The sequence below is a fragment of the Salvelinus namaycush genome, chromosome 31, assembly GCF_016432855.1.
Source record: "Salvelinus namaycush isolate Seneca chromosome 31, SaNama_1.0, whole genome shotgun sequence".
Taxonomy (NCBI): Eukaryota; Metazoa; Chordata; class Actinopteri; order Salmoniformes; family Salmonidae; genus Salvelinus; species Salvelinus namaycush.
This window is the reverse complement of record NC_052337.1, coordinates 39,715,132-39,741,516: the sequence shown is the minus strand read 5'-3', so window position 1 is coordinate 39,741,516 and position 26,385 is coordinate 39,715,132. Positions and strand designations below refer to the sequence as shown.

General features: G+C 41.4%; 2 protein-coding genes and 1 long non-coding RNA gene across 5 annotated transcripts; 2 read left to right on the top strand and 1 right to left on the bottom strand.

The window, feature by feature from the left end:
• The first annotated feature begins 5,124 nt into the window (after window positions 1–5,124).
• On the top strand, window positions 5,125–5,786 carry LOC120025617 (placenta-specific gene 8 protein-like). The gene is made up of 3 exons (XM_038970165.1): window positions 5,125–5,212; window positions 5,399–5,523; window positions 5,682–5,786. The coding sequence occupies exons 1-3, from the start codon at window positions 5,125–5,127 to the stop codon at window positions 5,784–5,786; spliced, it is 318 nt and encodes a 105-aa protein (XP_038826093.1).
• A 1,144-nt stretch (window positions 5,787–6,930) lies between these two features.
• LOC120025759 lies at window positions 6,931–8,258 on the top strand. 2 transcript variants are annotated; one of them, XR_005473035.1, is made up of 3 exons: window positions 6,931–7,545; window positions 7,618–7,644; window positions 8,102–8,258. It is a non-coding gene; the product is annotated as an uncharacterized LOC120025759 (long non-coding RNA). The 2 variants fall into 2 exon arrangements; XR_005473036.1 differs by lacking the exon at window positions 7,618–7,644 and having other exon boundaries at window positions 6,932–7,545.
• cops4 (COP9 constitutive photomorphogenic homolog subunit 4 (Arabidopsis)) lies at window positions 8,256–14,841 on the bottom strand. 2 transcript variants are annotated; one of them, XM_038970373.1, is made up of 10 exons: window positions 14,709–14,841; window positions 13,071–13,150; window positions 12,772–12,923; window positions 12,484–12,587; window positions 12,052–12,356; window positions 11,689–11,859; window positions 11,468–11,583; window positions 10,907–10,951; window positions 9,296–9,380; window positions 8,256–9,021 (listed from the first exon to the last, which is right to left on the bottom strand). In XM_038970373.1, the coding sequence occupies exons 1-10, from the start codon at window positions 14,780–14,782 to the stop codon at window positions 8,888–8,890; spliced, it is 1,266 nt and encodes a 421-aa protein (XP_038826301.1). In that variant the 5' UTR covers window positions 14,783–14,841; the 3' UTR covers window positions 8,256–8,887. The 2 variants fall into 2 exon arrangements, with proteins under 2 accessions (XP_038826301.1, XP_038826302.1); XM_038970374.1 differs by lacking the exon at window positions 10,907–10,951 and having other exon boundaries at window positions 14,709–14,840.
• Between the last annotated feature and the right edge of the window lie 11,544 nt (window positions 14,842–26,385).

Sequence of the window (26,385 nt, the reverse complement as noted above, 5' to 3'; positions counted from 1 at the left end):
CTGTGGATGTTTGGTTATTAGGCGACCTAGCTAACATATAGTAGTAAAATTGGTCAACTTTAATAGTCTGCCCTAGACCTTGGCCTCTTATGGTATACCATCTATAGTGTACAATATGTACATCTCTACAGGCCTAATTTTTTGACAAAGCTAACAATATCCTGCATTTATTCTTGTTATGGAATAATAGATATGGTTTAAATAAACGTATATTGTCTACCTAGTAAAACAATTATTTGCTCCAGTGCTGTTGCTGAAATGCACCAGTGACTGAGTTGGCCTAGGGAAAAATGAGATGAGTCAAATAAGCAAAGCTGCAATTTTGCAGAATGTAGTGTGTAACCTACTTAAGGAGAATCACTCTGACGATGAACACAGAACTATTTGAAGGATTGTAGCGCCTTCTTGTGTTCAAAAACTATATAGCAACTTTGAGCCATTATCAACTGTAGTAATAAATGATAAAGAACTGTATTTTTCTTAATCTCAGAAACTCATCTTGTCCTCTTTATTTCACCTGTACTTATTGTCTTATTAATTGTGGTATTTGATGCGGGTTCTCTCATTGTGGGTTTGATTGAATTCCAGGCTAAATTGGAGTTGAAATGTAAAAAAAGACGGCATGTGCTGTCTTTGCCACCTTGGCCTGTCTGAGAGGTGGTTTGAATAAACGATTTAATAAACTGAAATGAAATAATTAATAAACCTGTTTGAAAAACTAAAATAGACTGAAACTATTATATTTGACTTCAAAACGAACTAAAATAAAATAAATCATGAATGATGTTCAGTTTAAGTTTTGGGTGGGCAAAAATCTAATTGGGTTTGACTTTTTTTTTTCTAATCAGGATTTCAAGCTTCTGAATCTGGCATGTCACATTGAGAATGGACGTGTTTGGGAGCATCATAACGACTGCAGGCGACTGCTGACTGACTGACCTACAAGTCACCTTGCATCATAAATAACAACTCATTAGTATTTGAAGATCAGTCGAAATTTACCCATGAAACATTGCGGTTTTGATCATCTTGAACATAACCATTGACTTTATCATTTAAATGTAAACTCAACAAGATAATGTTTCTACAAGCAGCAGAGTGGGGTAACATCTCACAGCAAGAACTGGTAAATCTGGTGCAGTCCATGAGGAGGAGACGCACTGCAGTACTTAATGCAACTGGTGGCCACACAAGGTATTGACTGTTACTTTTGATTTTGACCCCCCCTTTGTTCAGGGACACATTATTCAATTTCTGTTAGTCACATGTCTGTGGAACTTGTTTAGTTTATGTCTCAGTTGTTGAATCTTATGTTCATACAAATATTTACACATGTTAAGTTTGCTGAAAATAAATGCAGTTGACAGTGAGAGGACATTTTTTTTTGCTGAGTTTGTATATATACACACATTTGCTAAAATTTAAAAAATCTGTTATCACTTTGTCATTGTGGGTTATTGTGTGTAGATTGATGAGGAAAATGTGATTTAATACATTTTAGAATAAGGCTGTAATGTAACAAAATGTGGAAAAAGGGAAGGGTTCTGAATACTTTCCCGAATGCACTGTATATTTATTAATTCCATGATTGTACTTTTAGATGTGTGTATTTTTGTGAATTGTTAGATGCACTGCACTGTTAGAGCTAGGAACACAAGCATTACACGACACCCGCAATACCATCTGCTAAATATATCTATGTGACCAATAACTTTTTATTTTCCTTTTATTTCAAATAAAAATCTTAAAACGAATAGAAATAAAAACAAATATGAAAACACAAAACCATTAAGTCTTTAGTAAACATATGACATATCATTTATTTGGTTGTACTGCCTTGAGCAAGGCACTGTAAAACAACACATTTCACTGCAACTAGCTGGTGTATGTGACAATCGAACATCATATTTTACTGTATGTTGACCTTTGAAACACCATTGTTGACACAAGAGGATGGTAGCGTAGCATACACCTGTAAAACCCCTCTCAAGCAAAATGTATGCAAACAGAATCCCTTCCACCCCCTCTTTTGTTCCCTCTCTCACACACACACCTGTAATGAGAGTGTATATATATATACACTGCTCAAAAAAATAAAGGGAACACTTAAACAACACAATGTAACTCCAAGTCAATCACACTTCTGTGAAATCAAACTGTCCACTTAGGAAGCAACACTGATTGACAATACATTTCACATGCTGTTGTGCAAATGGAATAGACAAAAGGTGGAAATTATAGGCAATTAGCAAGACACCCCCAATAAAGGAGTGGTTCTGCAGGTGGTGACCACAGACCACTTCTCAGTTCCTATGCTTCCTGGCTGATGTTTTGGTCCCTTTTGAATGCTGGCGGTGCTTTCACTCTAGTGGTAGCATGAGACGGAGTCTACAACCCACACAAGTGGCTCAGGTAGTGCAGCTCATCCAGGATGGCACATCAATGCGAGCTGTGGCGAGAAGGTTTGCTGTGTCTGTCAGCGTAGTGTCCAGAGCATGGAGGTGCTACCAGGAGACAGGCCAGTACATCAGGAGACGTAATGAGGCCGTAGGAGGGCAACAACCCAGCAGCAGGACCGCTACCTCCGCCTTTGTGCAAGAAGGAGCAGGAGGAGCACTGCCAGAGCCCTGCAAAATGACCTCCAGCAGGCCACAAATGTGCATGTGTCTGCTCAAACGGTCAGAAACAGACTCCATGAGGGTGGTATGAGGGCCCGACGTCCACAGGTGGGGGTTGTGCTTACAGCCCAACACCGTGCAGGACATTTGGCATTTGCCAGAGAACACCAAGATTGGCAAATTCGCCACTGGCGCCCTGTGCTCTTCACAGATGAAAGCAGGTTCACACTGAGCACATGAGCACATGTGACAGACGTGACAGAGACTGGAGACGCCGTGGAGAACGTTCTGCTGCCTGCAACATCCTCCAGCATGACCGGTTTGGCGGTGGGTCAGTCATGGTGTGGGGTGGCATTTCTTTGTGGGGCCGCACAGCCCTCCATGTGCTCGCCAGAGGTAGCCTGACTGCCATTAGGTACCGAGATGAGATCCTCAGACCCCTTGTGAGACCATATGCTGACACATGCACATTTGTGGACTGCTGGAGGTCATTTTACAGGGCTCTGGCAGTGCTCCTCCTTGCACAAAAGCGGAGGTAGCGGTCCTGCTGCTGGGTTGTTGCCCTCCTACGGCCTCCTCCACGTCTCCTGATGTACTGGCCTGTCTCCTGGTAGCGCCTCCATGCTCTGGACACTACGCTGACAGACACAGCAAACCTTCTTGCCACAGCTCGCATTGATGTGCCATCCTGGATGAGCTGCACTACCTGAGCCACTTGTGTGGGTTGTAGACTCCGTCTCCTGCTACCACTAGAGTGAAAGCACCGCCAGCATTCAAAAGTGACCAAAACATCAGCCAGGAAGCATAGGAACTGAGAAGTGGTCTGTGGTCACCACCTGCAGAACCATTCCTTTATTGGGGGTGTCTTGCTAATTGCCTATAATTTCCACCTTTTGTCTATTCCATTTGCACAACAGCATGTGAAATTTATTGTCAATCAGTGTTGCTTCCTAAGTGGACAGTTTGATTTCACAGAAGTGTGATTGACTTGGAGTTACATTGTGTTGTTTAATTAAGTGTTCCCTTTATTTTTTTGAGCAGTGTATATATGTAATTTTTTTTTTTTATTACTATGCTCATGGTAGATATGTTACCATGGTAAGTTGGATTAACCCCAGTGTTGGGGAGTCATGTAGTTCAACTAGTAACTTACCTCCATTTTCGAGTAGTGGTAGTTGAACTCAGTTCAAAGTTTGGTAGCGTTTTCAATAGTTAATTCCTTTTTTTGCCGTGTAGAGGTGTAGCTAACTACTGGAACTACATACTACTTTTTTGCTAAAGGAAAATAAAAAAAATGGTGAAGTAGGCAATCATTTTCCTATTCGGCATCAGACCTGCCTAATTCTCGCTTTTGTGTTTAATAGGCTAAATAACACATTCCATTAACATTTGACCCCAGAATGATCTGTCGTGCATTTTGTAGTCTGTGACATTTCAGATTTAGATATGAGACTTTTTCATGAAGTAGTTTGGATGTAGTGAACTACTTGTTCAAAGTATCTTTCGTTAAGTAAAATGATATATATATATATTTTTTTTTTACCAATACTACCAAATCCAAATCTTTATCACAGACACCATCACATGGGGTGCAGCAGCCATTCATGGAAAACTTTGAACTTTGGCGTTAACAGCTCATAATTGTCACTCAAAGATGAATACGGGGATTCATTATTATTGTATTATTATTATTATTATTATCAGTTTGTAAGATAAGCCCCCTTTACTTTTTGGGCCTTAAACTGGTGCTTGACCTCATGCCTATATAGGCTCTATACATGTGTATATATGTCTCAAATTGAATTTAGTTATGAGGTATAGAGCCATGGAATTAATGTACAAGAGATTTTCATCTTCATATTCACAAAGTGATTGTGGTTCACCTCCCTTATGGACAAGCCAACATAATAAAATCATTTTCATAATGTTTTCTAAACATGCAAAACTGCATGTTCATTTCCTTGTTTGTGCATCTTCGTGTAATAAAGTTTTCTATTGGTAGTTAGTCCCTACTCTTAGTGGCTGTAAAGTATATGGCCATGTCAATCACCTGTCCTGAAACAGTATATAATTATGTTCCTTTCCAGTACCCTCCCTCAGTTCTCCACCTGCCGCCACCGAGGATTCTCGCCTCTTCTTCTGTACATTACTATCATTCAGCTCAACTACATCATACCGGTGAGATTTATTTCACAATAAGTTATCACAAGACTGGAAATCCTGTTTGTAGGTGAAGTAATAACTATAGAAACTGTTTTGACAGGAATTGTTCACGAGTCAGGTTTTATCATGTTTTCATGACAAATATGCATGAATTTTCCATGGGTTTGACATTTTGCTCGGGCTACTGGTAGCTTTTCTTGCATGGTGCAGAGAACTGAGAACACGGTAATAGTACCACAATGTAGGAACCATTTAGGAACAATAAGGAACAGAACAGCTAAGAGCCATTGTTTAGGTTGTACTTAATGATGACCTGAGCCATGTTATCTTCCATAGAGAGACCATGGCTGCCGTAACTAGACAGCCAGGGAGCTACCATCCATCAGACTTCCAGAGTGGCCTCTGCGACGTCTTCAGTGACTGTGGGACATGTAAGAGGACAGAAATTCCTATTTAACTAAATGGCTGTATATCTTTTGTACCTCCAGTATTTTTTCTTCATTTCATCCATGACTGAGCGAGCAGAATGTACTTTTTTAAATTTGCTTTCTCCTTCTCTTGGACTGAGAGGTAGTAACAGTATAAGGTACTTCTACCGTACGTTCTCTCTCTCTCAGGTTGTTATGGTTGGTGGTGCTTCCCTTGTCTGGGCTGTTCTATCGCCAGTGATATGGATGAGTGTTGTCTGTGTGGGCCAACCATGGCCATGCGCACCATGTACCGTACCAGATACAACATTAAGGTGAGTTCCTTTCATATACTGCAGCAATATAGTTATATGAGGCTCTATAACTGTTACTCGGTCACATGAAACATTCTAACCAGAGGGACAGGCTCAGATGTATGAGGCTCTCCTTGCCTCTCTTCTGCACTAACTGTCTTGTTCGGTTTGGTGTCCAGGGCTCCTTGTTTGGGGACTTCTGTTCCATCTTGTGGTGTAGGGTCTGCTCTACCTGTCAGCTGAAGAGAGACATAGATCTAAGGAAGGAGCAGGGGATCTTCTGAGCTCAGGTACAAGCATGAGTCTGTCCACGTTTCACAGCACAGCTATTTATTTTCCAATAGGAATGATCTCACCCACCCACCCACACACCTGAGTGTGTCTATTAAACCTTTGAGCTACAGCCAAATAGCCTATTACAAGGTCCCTTGCACACATCAGCGGGTACTGAAAGAGCTGCTCAAATAAGAGACTGGTGTAAATGATGCCTTGCCTTGAATTTATGGTAGTGCTGTCGAAACTGTAGTGAGGTCATAAATGATCATGTAGCCTTGGACCTACTGGCCCCTTCAACCTTATGTAAGTGTAACACATTGAATCATTTGTGTTCTTTGTGGCAGGTAAAGCGTTTTAAAGACAAGATGTACTAGCGTTTACTGGTATTCATGTCTCTTTTCCTCTAGATGGCGCCAGATACCTGAAGAAAAAGATTTGAGCTCCACTTCCAGTCTTCTGAATTAGCTTTTGCTTTTGAGACAAGAAACAGAAAGCAATAAATGTCCGGTATTCTTTTTACCAAACATAATTTGTCATATAAATGCTATTAAAACACTCCAATGCTACAATAGTAGGACATGTATTGTGGCTTGATTACTCAGAAATTCCTAGAAATTGCACATCATCATTGAAATATATATATTCTCTCTTATTTAAAAAACAAAAATGTTTCTCCCCTTTACTGCTGGTATGGACCACTTCTATGTTACATTATAATGAATCAAATTTAAATTATTGTACACAAAATAAGTAAAAGATAATCTGAGCAGCGATATAACTCAAGTCAGTTAATCATTTCTGACACACAGGGTGAAGCACTGTACACATGTATTGGTTAACCTGGTCATTAAACTTTAGGCCTACTAGTTACCCATGTTTTGCAATAGAGATAAAGGCAGTGACAAACCACAAGTCCATTGGAGATTATGGCAGATAGATTAATCATGTAATTGTCAAACGGAGCCCTGCCATACAGGTGTGTTTGAAGTGTTCCCCTCTGTTGTGTGTGATATGCTCATTTATGATACCTGATAAATACACAACCGCTTGGATATCTGTGGTGATACTGTTTGAGATTTTTTTAAGACTAGAGAAAAAAAATGTGTGTCACTGTCAATAGAGCAGAAGGGGGACTTTGGCCAGAAATGAGGTCAGGTCATTGATGAACTGGTTTCCCAAACACTGATAAGAGTATATAGACATTTATTACCAAGAGAATCACTCACCATTACGAGGAGAAATACTCACGATCACCAGGAGAATCACTCACCATTACGAGGAGAAATACTCACGATCACCAGGAGAATCACTCACCATTACCAGGAGAATCACTCACCATTACCAGGAGAATCACTCACCATTACCAGGAGAATCACTCACCATTACCAGGAGAATCACTCACCATTACCAGGAGAAATACTCACCATTACCAGGAGAAATACTCACCATTACCAGGAGAATCACTCACCATTACCAGGAGAATCACTCACCATTACCAGGAGAAATACTCACCATTACCAGGAGAATCATTCACCATTACCAGGAGAAATACTCACCATTACCAGGAGAAATACTCACCATTACCAGGAGAATCACTCACCATTACCAGGAGAATCACTCACCATTACCAGGAGAATCACTCACCATTACCAGAATTACTACTTACCCCTACCAGGAGAATTACTCACCATAGCTGACTACTGCAGTTGTCAATATGCCTGGTAAAACCTACTTTTCTCCTTCTTCTCATCTTATCCTGCCTCTCAAGTAAGCATACCTCTTTCCCATTGAAATGTAAATGTTGTGTCACTTTATCAACGCCAATGTTTTGTCCATCAGATGTGCAGGGGGGCAAACTCTAAGAAGGTAATGTATCCAATTATAGTTATTTTGATACAAAGAGATGAATAAACTACTTTTTCTTATGCAACTAAACATATTGGCCAATTTAAACAAATTAAAACAAATTAAAACTCGGGGAGGAAAGACTCACAACATGCAACTCCTCATCATGTGCTACAACTACCAGCTGCCTGGCTGTCCCTTCAACTTTGAGCCTGTGTGTGGATCCAACGGAGTCACTTACGCCAATTAGTTGTTATACAGTGAAACAGGCTGTTTGGATCTGGATTATAGGGGGACTGTGCGTAGGAAATGCATGGCTAAATCTGGTTATGTAAAGCATTGTTATTAATTACTACTGCAATTAATCATCCATAAACTATTTGAGTTTCTGTATCACGTTGTAGTCCAATCAAACTGGTACAATGTCCTTCTTACTGACAGGGTGTAAGTAAATTGTGATTAAAATGTTCTCTTTCAGAGAAACCAGGAGGAAGATACTAAGTGTCAAATGTGGACCTTGCTGAAGAAGTCGGAATTTGCAACTTCAACAGTATAAAACATAGCTGGAACACAAATTGTGATGAAAAAGAGCAGATTATGCAGAATAAATATAAAATTTTTAAAACACAAACTTATTTTTCAACCTTTATTAATCTCTTTGTTGATGTTGCACTCCAGATCTGACAAAATGCCTCCAAACAGAATGTAACAAGATCCTTGCACAAGAACACAGCAACAAATAAAGAGTGTCAGTAGGAATTGCCCGTGTGTCTTTCACATTTCAACCTTAAAATAACAAACACCTTCACTGTGGGACACCAGTGTCTGAGTCAAAGTATACACGAGATGGCAACAACTGGTAACTTGATGAGACAATGGATTCAAGCATCCATTAATTAGTCCTATAAAGATGAATGGTAACCTCCAAGCATAATAAACAGTAGAGAAACATGCTGGAGAACCACCAGATTGGAACTTGTCTCGAGGGAGAGAGCGAGAGAGAGAGATGGGACACTCGGCGAAGCTCTATCAGCCCATGCCAAAAAAACATCTGGATCTGGCTTCAACTGAACAATTTGGAGTTTGCAGTCCACAGTACAGTACGGCGATGTACGATCTTGCATACCTTTGCCCAGCCACCCAGCCAAAACCTCTAGGGGAAACAATTGGGGGCTTAGTCCAAAATGGCACCCTCCATAGGGAATAGGGAGATGGGGTGCCCCGGTGTGGGTGATGTGTTCCATGCCAGGGGGTGTCAGTCAGTCTACTGGGCCATCTGAGCCTCTATGGCCTGGGCTGTCCACTCAGGAGCAGCCGCAGTGATCTTCTCCAGCAGGTTGTTCACCTGGAAACACAGAGACTGGATCTGCTTGTCCCAGGTGGGCAGGGGCTCCCGTGCTGAAAGACAGAGATAGAGAGGGGGAGGGAAAGAGCGAGAGAGAGTTAAGTATCTTCTTTAAAAAGGAATAATGCTGGGAAAAAATCTGCCACTGAAAAAGATTAAGTCCTTCCAAAAAGCAAGCCTTGGATTATAGTCGCTCCAAATAGGAGCCACGGGAACCAGGTCCTAACCTAGAGAGGGAGGCATCTCATCCTCCTAGAGCCGACTAGGCAGCGGGCATAGCCGGAGACTTCTTTCAATAGAGGAGTCTGGGCACAGATAACTACTCACTCTCAAAGTGGACGATTCCATCGATCTGGTCGATGAAGCCGTTCATGCGTCCCTCAGTGATCATCTGGGAGGCGATCTTCTCAGCCTGGGGGACAGGGACAGAGACACAGAGGGACAGCTCACTGGCATCTCCATGCACACTCACACTACACTACTGCACAGGAACACGTCAACAGCAAGTTAATACAAAGGCCCCGGTCCAGAAACAAACCCTAGCCCCTTGCCTCTGCCTTGGTGGACTGCTAGCCATATTGCTTAGCGTAGAATCCTCCCAGATCCCCATGAAGTGGCTAGGGGGTAGGGGTTGTTTTTGGACTGGTCCAGTGAAAGATGATCAAATTCATTCCAGGCCAATAGGAGTATGAAGTGGTGTTAGTCTGTGTACATAACTACTGTAATAATTAACCACAACACAGCCAATGGGTATGGCAGCTGTAACGGTACACATTACCTACAAATTACAATGTTTTTCGGTCTCACCCAGCCCAATGGAGAAATGTAGTGTAGAGTCTCACTCCCGTTATAATTCACTAACTCCATCCCACTGTTCTAATTCATATCTACACTATAAGTCCACTGTAGCAAGACATGCAGTTTATGTTCTTTCAACGATATACATACATACATACATACACACATACATACTGTGAGATATATATATACACACATACATACTGTGAGATATATATATATATATATATATACAGTATATGACAGATTTACTCCTTTTCTGAATGTGGTAGCCTAGTCCATTTACACGTAAACCACTGAGTAGTTCACACAACTCTACAATCCTTTCAATTCAGCAGTTGAAAAAGGGGAAGAATGGGGACAGAAACAGTTCTAGCAACACATACTGTGGGATATAAGATATGCCTGTAATGGACGACTGGGTAATAACAAGAACCCAAATATACAATAGAGAGGGGAACTCAGATTGCACTGTTCCATGTTGACAGAAATACTTAGTTCAGGCAAGCTCAGACCTTTCTAATGCCTGTATCATTAAACCTAAACAAACAATCTCCACTGCTTTCCTGTCATTCCAACATAGGTCATATATTTGTACAGTATAACATCTTTCTTTTTTTTCCTTTAATAACCTTAATTTACTACTTACCACAGAGACAATAAATGACAGATGTCTTAGGTGCCCCTAAATCAACTTGATCATTAATCACGTCTACATTTTCACACGGTTATGAGTACTGCGTCCCCAATCCCACTACCTGAAGAAGCCTACTTTGCAAAATATGACACAATATGACTCTTTAGAATGACAAAAACACCTTTTACGTTCACAAAAACAGAGATGAATAAACAGAGACCACCGGTATTATAAGGGGAGTGCACATTCAGTTCTGATTCTTTCACGTCTTCAAGCGAGACATTTTGAGAAAGAGAAGAAAGATAGAAAGACGAGAGAGAGACAGACAGAGACAGACAGAGAGAGACAGAGAGAGACAGAGAGAGAGACAGACAGAGAGACAGACAGAGAGAGACAGACAGAGAGAGACAGAGCCAAACAAGGCTTTTATTTCAATGAATTTTAGTTCTGTATTTTGGGTTTCACACCTCATTCATTAGTAAAGTAGTGATTATGTTCCCTACCAGATTGCATCTGTAACCAGGGACCTCACCATCGGGACAATCGTCCTGCACAACAACATATATATTCAAAATGCAAGCCTTCTACGTAATGCTGCTGCTTTTAAAACTGACACTTCAACTTTCATATTAACATACCTCAAAATATTATTCCATTTATAGTTTGGGATAAATACTGTATGTCTGTGTTAGGGTGGTTTGAGGGAAATCCTAAAAATAATTGGGGTTATTTTCCCCCCAACTTCAACCTGTCATACTAAAAGGTTCTGGTTATGCCCTCAAAACACTACTTTAATCATAAATCACATTCCCAATTCTTTCAATGAAAAGTAATTGTTTTCCATCAGATACTAAATGTCTTGAGGAATAAGATTCCTACACAAACTGTCACCCATGATCACATATTAAAGAACAGTTTAAAAATGGGCCTGATTTTCACCATTTACAAATATAGTAATTAACAGAACACATTACAAAAACCCTATACCTATCCCCCCCCGCCCCACCCCACCCAAAAGCAACACTTACGCCTGTTGGGGTCTTGTATGTTGAAATCCATCTTACCTTAGCGGGAGGGATCTCCAGAAGCGCCCCTAGCTCTTCAAACGTGATGTTGTTGTAAAGTTTACTAGCAGACAGCAGGTTGTGTTCAATAACAGCTCTGTCCAATATGCTGGAGCCTACAAACAGAAACCCACAGTAATGCAGCTGATCATATTTTCCTTATTACACTAATCAGTCGAATAACTTAAGGACCGCGGAGAGAGGGCGAGGCAGAGACTGACCGTCTGCCATGGTGGCCTTCTGGTGGGGCATGAGCATGGCCGCAAACTCCTGCAGCTGGTTCCCCCTGATGATCCGGTCCAGGTACATCTTCTCTAGGATGCCGTAGGCCGCCAGCTGCTGACAGCGCTCGTCTTTAAACAGGGTGGCTAACATACGGGAGCGCTGCTGGCCTGGAGAGAGAGAGGAGAGAAGTATCAAGTTACTACTTGCTGCGCCAATAAAAGGCCAAGACAAAATCCGGAGTCCCAAAAAACAAAAACAACGACGTAGCAATGGTACAGTCAGAACTGCTTTAACGGCACGCCTTCTTATGATGCTGTGACTGACAGCACACCAAACAGTGTAAAAACAGTGGCAGGTACCCGCTGATGCCAGGATGGTGCAGTGGAGAGCATGCTTCAGGGCCTCCAGACGCTCGGTCTCGTGGACGATGGACTTGTAGGAGAGCTCGTTATACCGCTGCGCCGCCTCGATAAACTTCCTCCTGTAGTCCAACACTCTGGCGTAGCACACTTTGTAGTGGACCTGTAGCTGTTCGTTGGTGGACTCGTTCTGGAGCAAAGAGGCTCTGTTGATGTAGGCCTCGGCCTGGACAGGGTCATCATCCTCCAGGTACAGACGGGCGATCTTCAGGTACGTGTCCAACTTATAGTCTACGTTGTACTGCCTGGACAAGAGGGCATGAAGGTTGGTTACTTGAATCATACGTGTTAGTGCTGAGCTAGAACCAAATTGGACACTCCCGGCGGGTCCCCCAGCAATAGATCTGGAAACACTGGACTAAAGTGACTTACTTCTGTCCTGTCTCCAGAGGAATGCCCACTAGAACCTGAGCAGCGTTTCTCCAGTCCTCCTCCTTCTCATAGATGGTGGCTAAGTGCTGTCTGATGGAGGCCACCTGTGGGTAGACATGGGATTTAGACATAGGGTAGACATTTGTATTATTTATTTCCAACCAGTGTCTAGTCTAGATCTGGGAAACCAGGTGTGTGCACTGTGCACTCTGTGAGCAATCAAGTGCCAGACAAAAGAGAAAACCAGCAGATACTCAGGCCCAATGAGTAAAGTATTACAGTACTCACCTGTTCTTCAAAAGAGATGACCCTGGGCTGTATCTTCTCTAGTGTGAAGTGGTAGACTGCCTTGGCTGTGCTGTCAGGAAGACTGGGGATATTTGTGCAGAAGTCTGTCAGCAGCTGTCTAGAGATTACTAAGCTGACGTTCTCATTGACCACTGCAGGACAGGAGAGGATTACAGTTAGAAAGGATATACAGTCATGTGATTTATGAGCTATGATTGTACAAAGGAAAAGGGGGAATTTATGTAACAACGGTGTGCAGCAGGATGTATTCTATCCTTTACTTTGTACAGGATACTCACTTGCTTCAACGAATGCTTTTAATGATTCCAATTGTTCTGCATCTGTGAATTGGATGGCCTTCTCCAGAATCTGTCGATATCTACAATTGATAAAAGGGTTGGATTAGATAACCATCTTAAGTTATAAATTATATTCATGACTTGAGAATTGAACATTATTTTCACAAATGCACTTCCGGAAATGACAAAACGGAAATGGAATAGCAAGCCTATAATCACTAAATAAAAAACAATACACACATTGAAATAACAAGCAAAATACAGTTAAGTGGCTTAACTAATGTTACATTATTTGGTCTGTAGTCGCCATGGCGCCCCAGTAGCAGCCTAAGCAGAGAGCTCCTGTAAATATATAGATATTTAATCAAGTTTATATTGAATCAAATTTAAGTGTTTTTAATTGTGTGTTATTTTAAAATCAGCTATTTTGATAACATTGAGTTTTATTGCACATTTCTGGTGGTTTTGACCCACAAATCTGCAGATGGGCTAGCAGGTCAACTCTTCTTGGCCTGGCTAGCTAGCAGGCTGGCTAATTGTTTTTGTTCGAATGATGCATCTGGACACTGTACCAGCTTTTTAAGTTTAACCTGGCTGCTGATCTTTTGAAAACATAAATAAAAGAGTCACCTGAAGATTGAAAGGAATAGGAGGTGCAGTAAAGGAATGGGAGGTGCAGTAAAGGAATGCCATACTGAGGCTGAGGGCTTGTAATGAGGATGACTGGCTAGTGCTCTGAATTGTGTGTGGTGAGATTTCTGGTGCCAAAGAGCTGCTGAGGGCCTCTGAGGCATCACCCCAAGTGGATGCCATATGTACATTATGAAGGAGAAGTCCAGTAGCTACACGACAGGCTGGTTCCCAGAGTAGCCCTCTACATGATCGTCACCAGACTCTTTATCACCAATCTCCCTGACCACCTTCCTCTGATCAAGCCATGAACTGTCCCTCTCCATCTTTGGAGGATGCATGCACTTAAAGATTTGGACTCTATTGGTTGACCTAACTATACTGTACTGTAGCTAGACTACTCATGAAAACCTATTACTTGTTTGTTTTTTTTGCTTTTCTAGCGATTTGAGATTGTTATGAAAAGCGCTATAGAAATGTAATAAATTATTATTAAAGGCTAGCTAGCTGATGTTAATTTACTGTCTGTAGCTAGCTGATCGACTAGCAGTGCACACTGTTGATAACAAGACCTTTGGCAAGACTTTTAACCACCGATACTGTCTCGCTAGCTAGCTACAAACCGGTTGAAGGTATACAACAGAGACGGAAAAGAAAGCGAGACATCCCACTCCCTCGTTGTTTCTTGTACATATAGCATACAGTCAGCTACAGACCAGACCCAGCTGCCAATGCATTGGTGCCTATGGAAGAACCACCGTTAAACAGACCGGAACTGACCATTTAAAAAAAATGGTAAATGGCCTGAGTGGGACATCTTAATTTATCCACCATCTTTGGGTATAGCTGTACCGGTAGCTACAGTTTTATGCTAATTTGAGAACTAGCATAGCATCGGCGGCCTGCTCATTGACGCATTTATAATTCACTCTAAACGTGACACTCAGGTTGAAAGTAATGTATATCTCCATTCACATATATTTTCTATTTTTTTTGCTCAATACATACTTTCCAGCGAGATCTTTGTGGGATCCGCTTGAATTCATAAGCTGTGCAAGCTCCTGTCTCACTCCGGCTGCCATTTCTCCGACGAAGTGTCAACAACGAGAATTCTCAGCTGACAAGAGTATGCCCACTTTACCGCCAGGAAGGTCCTTCAAGACTGGCAACCGATTTGTACAGCTCTAGTTTTGGCCTCTAATCTGGTATTAGTTTGCTCTTTAGACTTTACTGATAATATGATACATTTTATTATCTGTATGGAACAGTTACAATTCTAACAAAAGTTTTACTAGCCATATAAATCATTATTTTTCACGTCTGTTTTCCAAATAAATATTATTGATATTGTAACGACCCAATATTATGGTGGTGAGACAAAATGCACGTCTATACTGGAACTGAATTAACCTAATGAAAATGATATTGTATGATCAGTAGAGTTTAATAATATATACTATCAATAAGTTGTTCTTCGTGGATATTAGTTAGCATCAGCACCAATTCCAACACATCCAAAGTGGAGCCAAAATTAAATATTCTTAATATCGGTATGTTGATATTTGTAGCCACTGTAAAAAAGCATGTTCCAATTCTATCTCTACCCCTTCGCTGGCCCTAACCCTTCAATGTTCGCAGATCTGTACGGTGGAATGGAAGCATATGGTGAAAGCTTTGCCACTACACTGCTATACACAGCATTTAGTGGTCTAGGCTACATACATTGAAGTTTTAAGTTACATCCATTTTAATATTTTACTTTGGCCAGATGGCAGCATTTCTCCTCTTACCACCACGGTTGCTGAAATGGAAGCCATGTTAACAGGTGTGATTCAAAAATATATTGGTCAACCTTGACACAACACCTTTAGATAGATGTAGCCCATACAAGCTACCTGAACAACTACATTTTAAAACATTTATTTTATTTAACTAGGCAAGTCAGTTAAGAACAAATTCTTATTTACAATGACGGCCTACCCCGGCCAAACCCCGATGCTGGGACAATTGTGTGCCACCCTATGGTGACAGACAACACAATTAGACCCAACCAAATCATGAGAAAACAAAAAGATAATTACTTGACACATTGGAAAGAATTAACAAAAAACAGAGCAAACTAGAATGCTATTTGGCCCTAAACAGAGTGTACACAGTGGCAAAATACCTGACCACTGTGACTGACCCAAAATTAAGGAAAGCTTTGACTATGTACAGACTCAGTGACCATAGCCTTGCTATTGAGATAGGCAGACCTGGCTCTCAAGAGAAGACAGGCTGTGCACACTGCCCACAGAATGAGGTGGAAACTGAGCTGCACTTCCTAACCTCCTGCCAAATGTATGACCATATTAGAGACACATATTTCCCTCAGATTACACAGATCCACAAAGAATTTGAAAACAAACCTGATTTTGATCAACTCCCATATCTACTGGGTGAAATACCACAGTGTGCCATCACAGCAGCAATATTTGTGACCTGTTGCCACAAGAAATAGGCAACCAGTGAAGAACAAACACCATTGTAAATACAACCCATATTTATATTTATTAACCATATGCACATCATTACAACATTACAACACATAATATGACATTTTTAATGTCTTTATTCTTTTGGAACTTCTGTGAGTGTAATGTTTACTGTTCATTTTTATTGTTTATTCAACTTTTGCATATTATCTACTTCACTTGCTTTGGCAATGTTAACATATGTTTCCCATACCAATTAAGCCCCTTGAAATGGCAGACATGAGAAAAATAAATATTATTTTTCGATGAGGTTTAACAGAGGTTGGTATCCAATAAATGTTGCATTACCGCCACCTACTAGACTGGAGTACAACTCCCTTATACTGTGTTTGAAAAATATACACTGCTCAAAAAAATAAAGGGAACACTTAAACAACACAATGTAACTCCAAGTCAATCACACTTCTGTGAAATCAAACTGTCCACTTAGGAAGCAACACTGATTGACAATAAATGTCACATGCTGTTGTGCAAATGGAATAGACAAAAGGTGGAAATTATAGGCAATTAGCAAGACACCCCCAATAAAGGAGTGGTTCTGCAGGTGGTGACCACAGACCACTTCTCAGTTCCTATGCTTCCTGGCTGATGTTTTGGTCACTTTTGAATGCTGGCGGTGCTTTCACTCTAGTGGTAGCATGAGACGGAGTCTACAACCCACACAAGTGGCTCAGGTAGTGCAGCTCATCCAGGATGGCACATCAATGCGAGCTGTGGCAAGAAGGTTTGCTGTGTCTGTCAGCGTAGTGTCCAGAGCATGCAGGCGCTACCAGGAGACAGGCCAGTACATCAGGAGACGTGGAGGAGGCCGTAGGAGGGCAACAACCCAGCAGCAGGACCGCTACCTCCGCCTTTGTGCAAGGAGGAGCACTGCCAGAGCCCTGCAAAATGACCTCCAGCAGGCCACAAATGTGCATGTGCCAGCATATGGTCTCACAAGGGGTCTGAGGATCTCATCTCGGTACCTAATGGCAGTCAGGCTACCTCTGGCGAGCACATGGAGGGCTGTGCGGCCCCACAAAGAAATGCCACCCCACACCATGACTGACCCACCGCCAAACCGGTCATGCTGGAGGATGTTGCAGGCAGCAGAACGTTCTCCACGGTGTCTCCAGACTCTGTCACATCTGTCACATGTGCTCATGTGCTCAGTGTGAACCTGCTTTCATCTGTGAAGAGCACAGGGCGCCAGTGGCGAATTTGCCAATCTTGGTGTTCTCTGGCAAATGCCAAACGTCCTGCACGGTGTTGGGCTGTAAGCACAACCCCCACCTGTGGACGTCGGGCCCTCATACCACCCTCATGGAGTCTGTTTCTGACCGTTTGAGCAGACACATGCACATTTGGAGGTCATTTTGCAGGGCTCTGGCAGTGCTCCTCCTTGCACAAAGGCGGAGGTAGCGGTCCTGCTGCTGGGTTGTTGCCCTCCTACGGCCTCCTCCACGTCTCCTGATGTACTGGCCTGTCTCCTGGTAGCGCCTGCATGCTCTGGACACTACGCTGACAGACACAGCAAACCTTCTTGCCACAGCTCGCATTGATGTGCCATCCTGGATGAGCTGCACTACCTGAGCCACTTGTGTGGGTTGTAGACTCCGTCTCATGCTACCACTAGAGTGAAAGCACCGCCAGCATTCAAAAGTGACCAAAACATCAGCCAGGGAGCATAGGAACTGAGAAGTGGTCTGTGGTCACCACCTGCAGAACCACTCCTTTATTGGGGGTGTCTTGCTAATTGCCTATAATTTCCACCTTTTGTCTATTCCATTTGCACAACAGCATGTGAAATTTATTGTCAATCAGTGTTGCTTCCTAAGTGGACAGTTTGATTTCACAGAAGTGTGATTGACTTGGAGTTACATTGTGTTGTTTAAGTGTTCCCTTTATTTTTTTGAGCAGTGTATATATAGAGTACCAGTCAAAAGTTTGGATACACCTATTCATTCAAGCGTTTTTATTTATTTTTACTATATTCTACATTGTAGAATAATAGTGAAGACATCAAAACTATGAAATAACACATATGGAATCATGTAGTAACCAAATAAGTTTTCAACAAATCAAAATCTATTTTATATTTGAGATTCTTCAAAGTAGCCACCCTTTGCCTTGATTACAGCTTTGCACACTATCTACTGTATACCACCCCTACCTTGTCACAACACAACTGATTGGCTAAAACGAATTAAGAAGGAAAGAAATTCCACAAATTAACTTTTTTACAAGGCACACCTGTTAATTGAAATACATTCCAGGTGACTACCTCATGAAGCTGGTTGAGAGAATGCCAAGAGTTTGCAAAGCTGTCATCAAGGCAAAGGATGGCTACTTTGAAGAATCTCAAATATAAAATATATTTAGATTTGTTTAAGACTTTTTTGGTGTTATTTCATAGTTTTGATGTCTTCACTAGTATTCTACAATGTAGAAAATGGTCAAAATAAAGAAAAACCATGGAATGAGTAGGTGTGTCCAAACTTTTGACTGGTACTGTATATAAAACAAAAACAATCAACAAATACCCTACCATCTAACCCTACACTCATTAAAAACCCACCACCCAACTCCACTATTTAAATCTATTTAGTCCTACCTCAGGCCAACAAGCCTGAAAGGACAGGACACCACCACTCAACACAACCTGTAACACAACCTGACGTCAAATCTCATTCACTCAAATACTTCTCTGCAGCTGCCACCACAACTTCAATTTTCTGTGACTTACGTTCCATCCCTGCAGGACAGTTGATAACCATTGCTATAAACGCAAAAAATTCAGTCTTACTGAAGCATATATCACTTGTTGGCCTATCCCTCTGTACTGGTACATATCTACCACTCATACCACTCCTCTCAGGATCCCTCCACCTTGATCCATCTTCTACTTTCTTCACTGCCTCAGCATACGACTTCTGCACTACTCTATCCCTGGAAACCTGAACCTGCCTCTCTCGCACCAGACATTTCTGATCCCCAGCCCCATGGTACCCCTACAATTAACACATACCGCTTCTTTCCCCAATACTACACATTCCTTTGTGTTATATCCTTCTGCACACTTCTCACACCTAAGAACCTCCCTCCTACACACTGCTGCCACATGACCATAAGCTTGACACCTGTAACAATGGAATGTATTCGGCACAAAAGCTCGTACGGGATAACTTATGTAACATCACTTTGTCGGGCAAAGACCCAACATCAAAACTCAAATTAACAAAAACTCTTCTGTTTCACCACTCACGCCCCCCTGTCTGCATCACCCCAAATGACGAGCATCACAAACACTGGGAATCTTCCCCTTCAGATGGTCAACTTTCACATTTACCGCACCCCCAGAAATTACTCCTTTCAATGGCGCCCAATTCACATCTCTTGTCCCCATTCGTTTGATGCGGAGTGCCTGCTCCCTCTAACCAGCAGAATCACAAACAATTATCAGAAGACCACTTCTGGTTACCTTCACCGATTCCACAGCACCCATCTCTGTTTTTACCTACCCTGAAACCACAAATGGATCAGCCAGAAGGCAAGGGTCCAAATGTCGCTCCTACTGTCACAGACTTATCTTTATCCTGACCATCCGTGTAAGCTGAGAACTACACAACACCTACCACCTCCTGTCTTCGATCCGGCGTACAGCTCACTCTGCTTACACTTTCTACCATTCTTCTTTAACAAACCATCTCCCTTTTTGTCAGCCATTCTTAACCGATTCAAGCTCACCCTCTTCCTCCCTCTCTCTCTTCAACCTCCTCTGCCTCTGTTTTTCCCTCCATTCCTCCTCTGTATTCCATGTATACGGCTCCTTATGATAACATTGGACTTCCCCTAACATGCATCTCGTTCTTGCCCTCTCAAGGGACGTCATTCCCCTCGTTACCTGGGGAACCCACCAATAGCAAAGTTCAATCGTCTCCTGGTTTAATATTAATATTTGTTGATAAACTTTGGAGCCGGGTGTTCTCTGTGTGAAAATGTCTTGTTGCATTTCTTCAGAATACAGATTTTTTTTTAAATCACGGCTTTATTTGAACACAATACTCCATAATGACAAAGCAACAAAAATTTGTTTGAAATTTTTGCTAATTGATTAAAAATAAAACACTTAAATATCCATTTACATAAGAATTCATACCCTTTACTCAGTACTTTGTTGAAGCACCTTTGGCAGCGATTATAGCATCGAGTCTTCTTGGGTATAACACCACAAGCTTGGCACACCTTATTTGGGGAGTTTCTCCCATTCTTCTCTGCAGATCCTCTCAAGCTCTGTCATGTTGAATGGGGAGTGTTGCTGCGCAGCCATTTTCAGGTTTCTCCAGAGATGTTCGATCGGGTTCAAGTCCTGGCTCTGGCTGGGCCACTCAAGGACATTCAGAGACTTGTCCCGAAGCCACTCCTGCGTGTCGTGGCTGTGTGCTTAGGGTCGTTGTCCAGGTCTCTGGAGCAGGTTTTCATCAAGGATCTCTTAGTACTTTGCTCCGTTCCTCTTTGCCTCGATCCTGACTAGTCTCCCAGTCCCTGCTGCTGAAAAACAACAATAAAGGCCTGATTGGTGGAGTGCTGAAGAGATGGTTGTCATTCTGGAAAGTTATCCCATCTCCACAGAGGAACTCTATAGCTCTGTCAGAGTGAGCATCAGGGTCTTGGAGTCTTGGTGGTTCCAAACTTCTTCCATTTAAGAATGATGGAGGCCACTGTGTTCTTGGGGACCTTCAATGCTGCAGAAATGTTTTGGTACCCTTCCCCAGATCAGTGCCTCGACACAATCATGTCTCGGAGCTCTACGGACAGTTCCTTTGACCTCATGGCTTGGTTTTTGCTCTGACATGCACTGTCAACTGTGGGATCTTATATAGACAGGTGTGTGCCTTTCCAAATCATGTCCAATCAATTGAATTTACCACAGGTGGACTCCAATCAAGTTGTAGAAACATCTCAAGGATGATCAATAGAAACAGGATGCACCTGAGCTCGAAAGGGTCTGAATACTTATGTAAATAAGGTTATTGTCATGTTCTGACCATAGTTCTTGTGTGTTGTGCTTGTTTTAGTGTTGGTCAGGACGTGAGCTGGGTGGGCATTCTATGTAGTGTGTCTAGTTTGTCTGTTTCTATGTTTGGCCTAATATGGTTCTCAATCAGAGGCAGGTGTGTTGTGTTGTCTCTGATTGGGAATCATATTTAGGTGGCTTGTTTTGTGTTGGGGTTTGTGGGTGGTTGTTTCCTGTCTTTGTGTTTCTCTGCACCAGCTAGGACTGTATCGGTTTGCCACGTTTGTTATTTTGTTATTTGTAAGTGTTCCCGTTTTCGTCTCGTCTATTAAATCATGTTGAACACGAGCTACGCTGCGTCTTGGTCCGATCCCTGCTACACCTCCTCTTCAGACGAAGAGGAGGAAGGCTGCCTTTACAGTTATTCTGTTTTTATTTTTTAGACATTTGCAAAAATGTAAATATATAGGCTAATATTTGTAAAATACTGGCAAAATTGTTCCCAAAATATGTCAAAAACACTATTCACATAACTGTTTTAGGTCAGTATTTGCATCCATAATTTCTAAATTTTATTTTAAAACAATTAAAAATGTATCTATAATATTCCTAAAGGGATCTTTCGCAGTTTTGTAGTGATTATAATGATATACAATATTATGCCATATTGTTAAATATGAAATCTATGTCTCGAATCCTGTCAAATACACTGCATTCCAACATAACATTCTAACAAATCGCCTGATGATGAGGGCATCAACTTAAATAGCTGGTGAAGTATTAAAGCCTTAGGTTTACAGCCTTTATAGATGGTGTCTATTCACAATATTATGGAAAAATAGTATATTGTAGTACAGGGCCTACTGAAACACAGTATGTATTTGTTAGTGGCTGCTGAGGGTTGTCGAAGGCAGGCATCAGCAATAATCGAATTGCTTAAAGGCTACATTTCTTATCACCAATTGCATAATTTCAATTACATTTTTCAACCAGCCACTGAACTAATGACCAACATATTATTAGGTAACATATTTCATTAAATAACTTGTAAGGTTAGAGTGCATAATTTTAGGATGGTCAGGGACAGAAGAGTTTATAATCAGCAACGTGCCTTTATAGAGATAATTTGTATTTGCCTAAATCTTTGTGTTAACTTGCTGGGACAACTCATCAAATGACAGAACACCCCTTTCATCTTGTCACGCCCTGACCATAAAGAGCTGTTTATTCTCTATGGTGGTTGGGGCGTGACAATGACTAGGGTGGGTTATCTAGGTGATTTATGATTTATGTTGGCCTGGTATGGTTTGCAATCAGAGGCAGCTGTTTATCGTTGTCTCTGATTGGGGATCATATTTAGGCAGCCATTTCCCCATTGTGCTTTGTGGGATCTTGACTATGGATAGTTTCCTGTTAGAACTATTGTTAGCGGCACGTTTTGTTTGAGCTTAATTGTTTTTTTTTGCTGTGAGTTTCACTTAGTAATAAAAAGATGTGGAACCCAGATCATGCTGCGCTTTGGTCCACTTATTATAACGATCGTGACACATCTTAGCATGCTGAGTATTGCAATGTAAAATACTATTACAGGTGGTAACTATCAAACTGATGCTCTACCTGATTTGGATCTCTTGAACTTATTATTTCCCAGTATGACCAATTTCCATACATGTAGTTCTGCTATTTGTAACATTGTTGTTTCAATGATGAGTTAGTCTAAGTAAATCCTTGGATCTGATACCAAAGATTTACCAAATACAATGGTTTTTAAGATGAGATGAACCCAATAAATGTTCCATTGTTGTTTGATGGAGTCATTCTCAATAAGCAACTTGTCAAAACATTCCTTTATCAGCATATGAACATTTATATTGCATTTACTTCCATACCTTCAGAAAGTATTCACACCCCTTTACTTTTTTCACATTTTGTTGTGTTACAGCCTGAATTTAAAATGGATTAACTTGAGATTTCTACACACAATACCACATAATGTCAAAGTTGAATAATTGTTTTTAGAATTTTTAACAAATTAATTCAAATTGAAAAGCTGAAATGTCTTGAGTCAATAAGTATTCAACCTCTTTATGGTAAGTCTTAAGTTCAGGAGTATAAATGTGCTTAGTAAGTCAAATAATAAGTTGCATGGACTCATTCTGTGTTCAACAATAGTGGTTAACAAGATGTTTTAATGACTACCCCATCTCTGTACCCAACACATAAGGTCCCTTAACCAAGTAATGAATTTCAAGCACAGATTCAACTACATAGACCAGGGAGGCTTTCCAATGCCTTGCAAAGAAGGGCACCGATTGGTAGATTTGTAAACAAAACAGGTGTCCTTCCTAACTCAGTTGCCGGAGAGGAAGGAAACCGCAGAGGGATTTCAACATGAGGCCAATGGTGATTTTAAAACAGTTACAGAGTTTATTGGTTGTAATATAAGAAAACTGAGGATGGATCAACAACATTGTAGTTACTCCACAATACTAACCTAAATGACAGAGTGAAAAGAAAGAAGCTTGTACTGAATTTTTTATGTAACCTTTATGGTTTACATATGTTTTAATGTAACTTTTCTTTAACTAGGCAAGTCAGTTAAGAACAAATTCTTATTTGCAATGACGGCCTACCCCGGCCAAAACTTGATGACGCTGGGCCAATTGTGTGCCGCCCTACGGGACTCCCAATCACGGCTAGATGTGATACAGCATCCTGTTTGCAACAAGGCACTTAAGTAATACTGCAAAAAATGTGTCAAATAAATTAACATTTTGTCCTGAATACAAAGTGTTATTTTTGGGGCAAATCCAACAACACATCACGGAGCACCACTCTGCATGTTTTCAAGCATGGTGGTGGCTGCATCATGTTATGGGTATGCTTGTCATCGGCAAGGTAGTTTTTAAGGATAAAAATAAATCCTATAAATCACAAGGCCAGATCTACACTAGAGTTGCTAATCAAGACGATATTGACTGTTCCTGAGTGGCCTATTTACAGTTTTGACTTAAAACGGCCTAAAATCTATGGCAAGACTTGAAAATGTCTGTCTAGCAAACAACTAACTTGACAGAGCTTCATGATATCAAATTGCAATCCAATTACAATCTTGTCTCATCGCTGCAACTCCACAACTGGGTTGGGAGAGACAAAGGTTGAGTCATACATCCTCCAAAACATGACCCGCCAAACCTTGCTTCATAACGCTTAACCCAGAAGCCAACCGCACCAATGTGTCGGAGGAAACACCGTTCAACCGACGACCGAAGTCACCCTGCAGGCACCCGGCCTGCCATAAGGATTCGCTAGAGTGCGATGAGCCAAGTAAAGCCCCCCCGGCCAAACCCTCCCCTATCCCGGACGATGTTCGGCCAATTGTGCACCGCCCTATGGGACTTCCGGTCACAGCCGGTTGTAATACAGCCTGGGATCGAACCCGGGTCTGTAGTGACGCCTCAAGCACTGCCCTAGGCCAGACAGAAAAATGGCTGCCCCTACTAGAAAAGTCCCAGTAAGCAAAATGACGTTGAAAAGACGTCTAAAATATGTATTTTTCCAGATGTTTAAGTCAGTGGAGGCTCCTTGGAGGAGGAAGGGGAGGACCATCCTCCTCAGTAAATTTCAAAAAAATAAAAACAGTCAAATATATAAAAAGTTATCCTTTTTAGATAAAACTATACTAAATATATTCACGTCACCAAATAATTGATTAAAACACACTGTTTTGCAATAAAGGTCTACAGTAGCCTCAGCAGCATTCTGAGGGTAGCACCATGGTGTAGCCGGAGAAAAGCTAGCTTCCATCCTCCTCTGGATACATTGACTTCAATACAACACCAAAGAGACTCATGGTTCTCACCTCCTTCCATAAACTTGCACAGTAATTACTTCCGGAGGATGTCCTCCAACCTATCAAAGCTCATGCACTATGAAATTACATGTTGTCCAACCAATCAAAGGATCAGAGAATTAATCTAGGACTGAAAGCTTACGCTACAGCTAGCTAGCACTGCAGTGCATAAAATGTGGTGAGTAGTTGACTAAAAGAGAGAGAAAAACAACAGTTGAACAGATTTTAACAAATCAATTTCTTCAAAAATGAAGGAGAAGCAAGAGAGAGATAGAGCTTTGTAATTTTTTTCTCTTTCATGTTCACTTACTTAGCTAGCAAATCCAGCTAGCTAGTTTAGCCAACTCAAACACCTGGCTCAAACAGATGGATGCTATGTTAGCTAGCTGGCTATGACTATCCAACATAACTCTGGAACTCTTCCAAGTCAAGGGAAGCTTTTGGTTTTACAAATGTATTGCCACTGGGGACCGCCAGTGTAACTGCTAAACTGCTTACTGACTGTACACTGTAACATTACTTCATGATTGTAGTGGGTTTACTAACGTGATAGTTCTGTTAGCTATGTTGACTATTACGTTACTTTATAAAATATGGTGACAACGATGTAGGCTGTGTGCAGCGGTTATTATATGATTTGGCTTGGAAAGGTTTTTTCGCCTGGTCCCATTCAGCTGATGTATTTTGCATTGAAGTCCACAAGCGAAGGGAAAAGGTGAGAGGAGGATAGCGCATAGAGGCGAGAAGGAATACAACGTGGCTGCTATGAAAGTGAACCGTGTTTACGTGTGATCAGGGGAGTATTCATTCCGCCGATTCTGTTGAAAAACGTTTATTAAACGGAACAAAATGGGGATAAACATACCTGAATTTGTCCAATATAAATGCTTGTTTGCAACTGTTGGACTAATGACTACACCCTATATTAGCTAGATGCAGGCAGAGGGTGCACATTCAAGTATTGAATGTGTCACTGTCTGTCCAAGTGTCACTGTCTGAAAAAAATCTTGACCTGTGTGCACCTACATTATAAACTTTCATTTATAGGCTAGGTTGTAGCAACCTCATGATGGGTATAGGGAAAATTTGAGTATCATGTAGTAGCCTAAACCTATCGATGTTAAATTGAACTGGGTGAATGGAATATGAATGACAGTCATCCAATATGCTGTCATAGAAATAAGGCCATGTTCATTTAAAAAAATGTCCTCCTTCATCTTAAATGTCAGCGACCGCCACTCGTTGAAGTTAAGTTCAATTTAGGTTCTGAATGAAAGTTGAAAACATTTATTTTTCGTACCT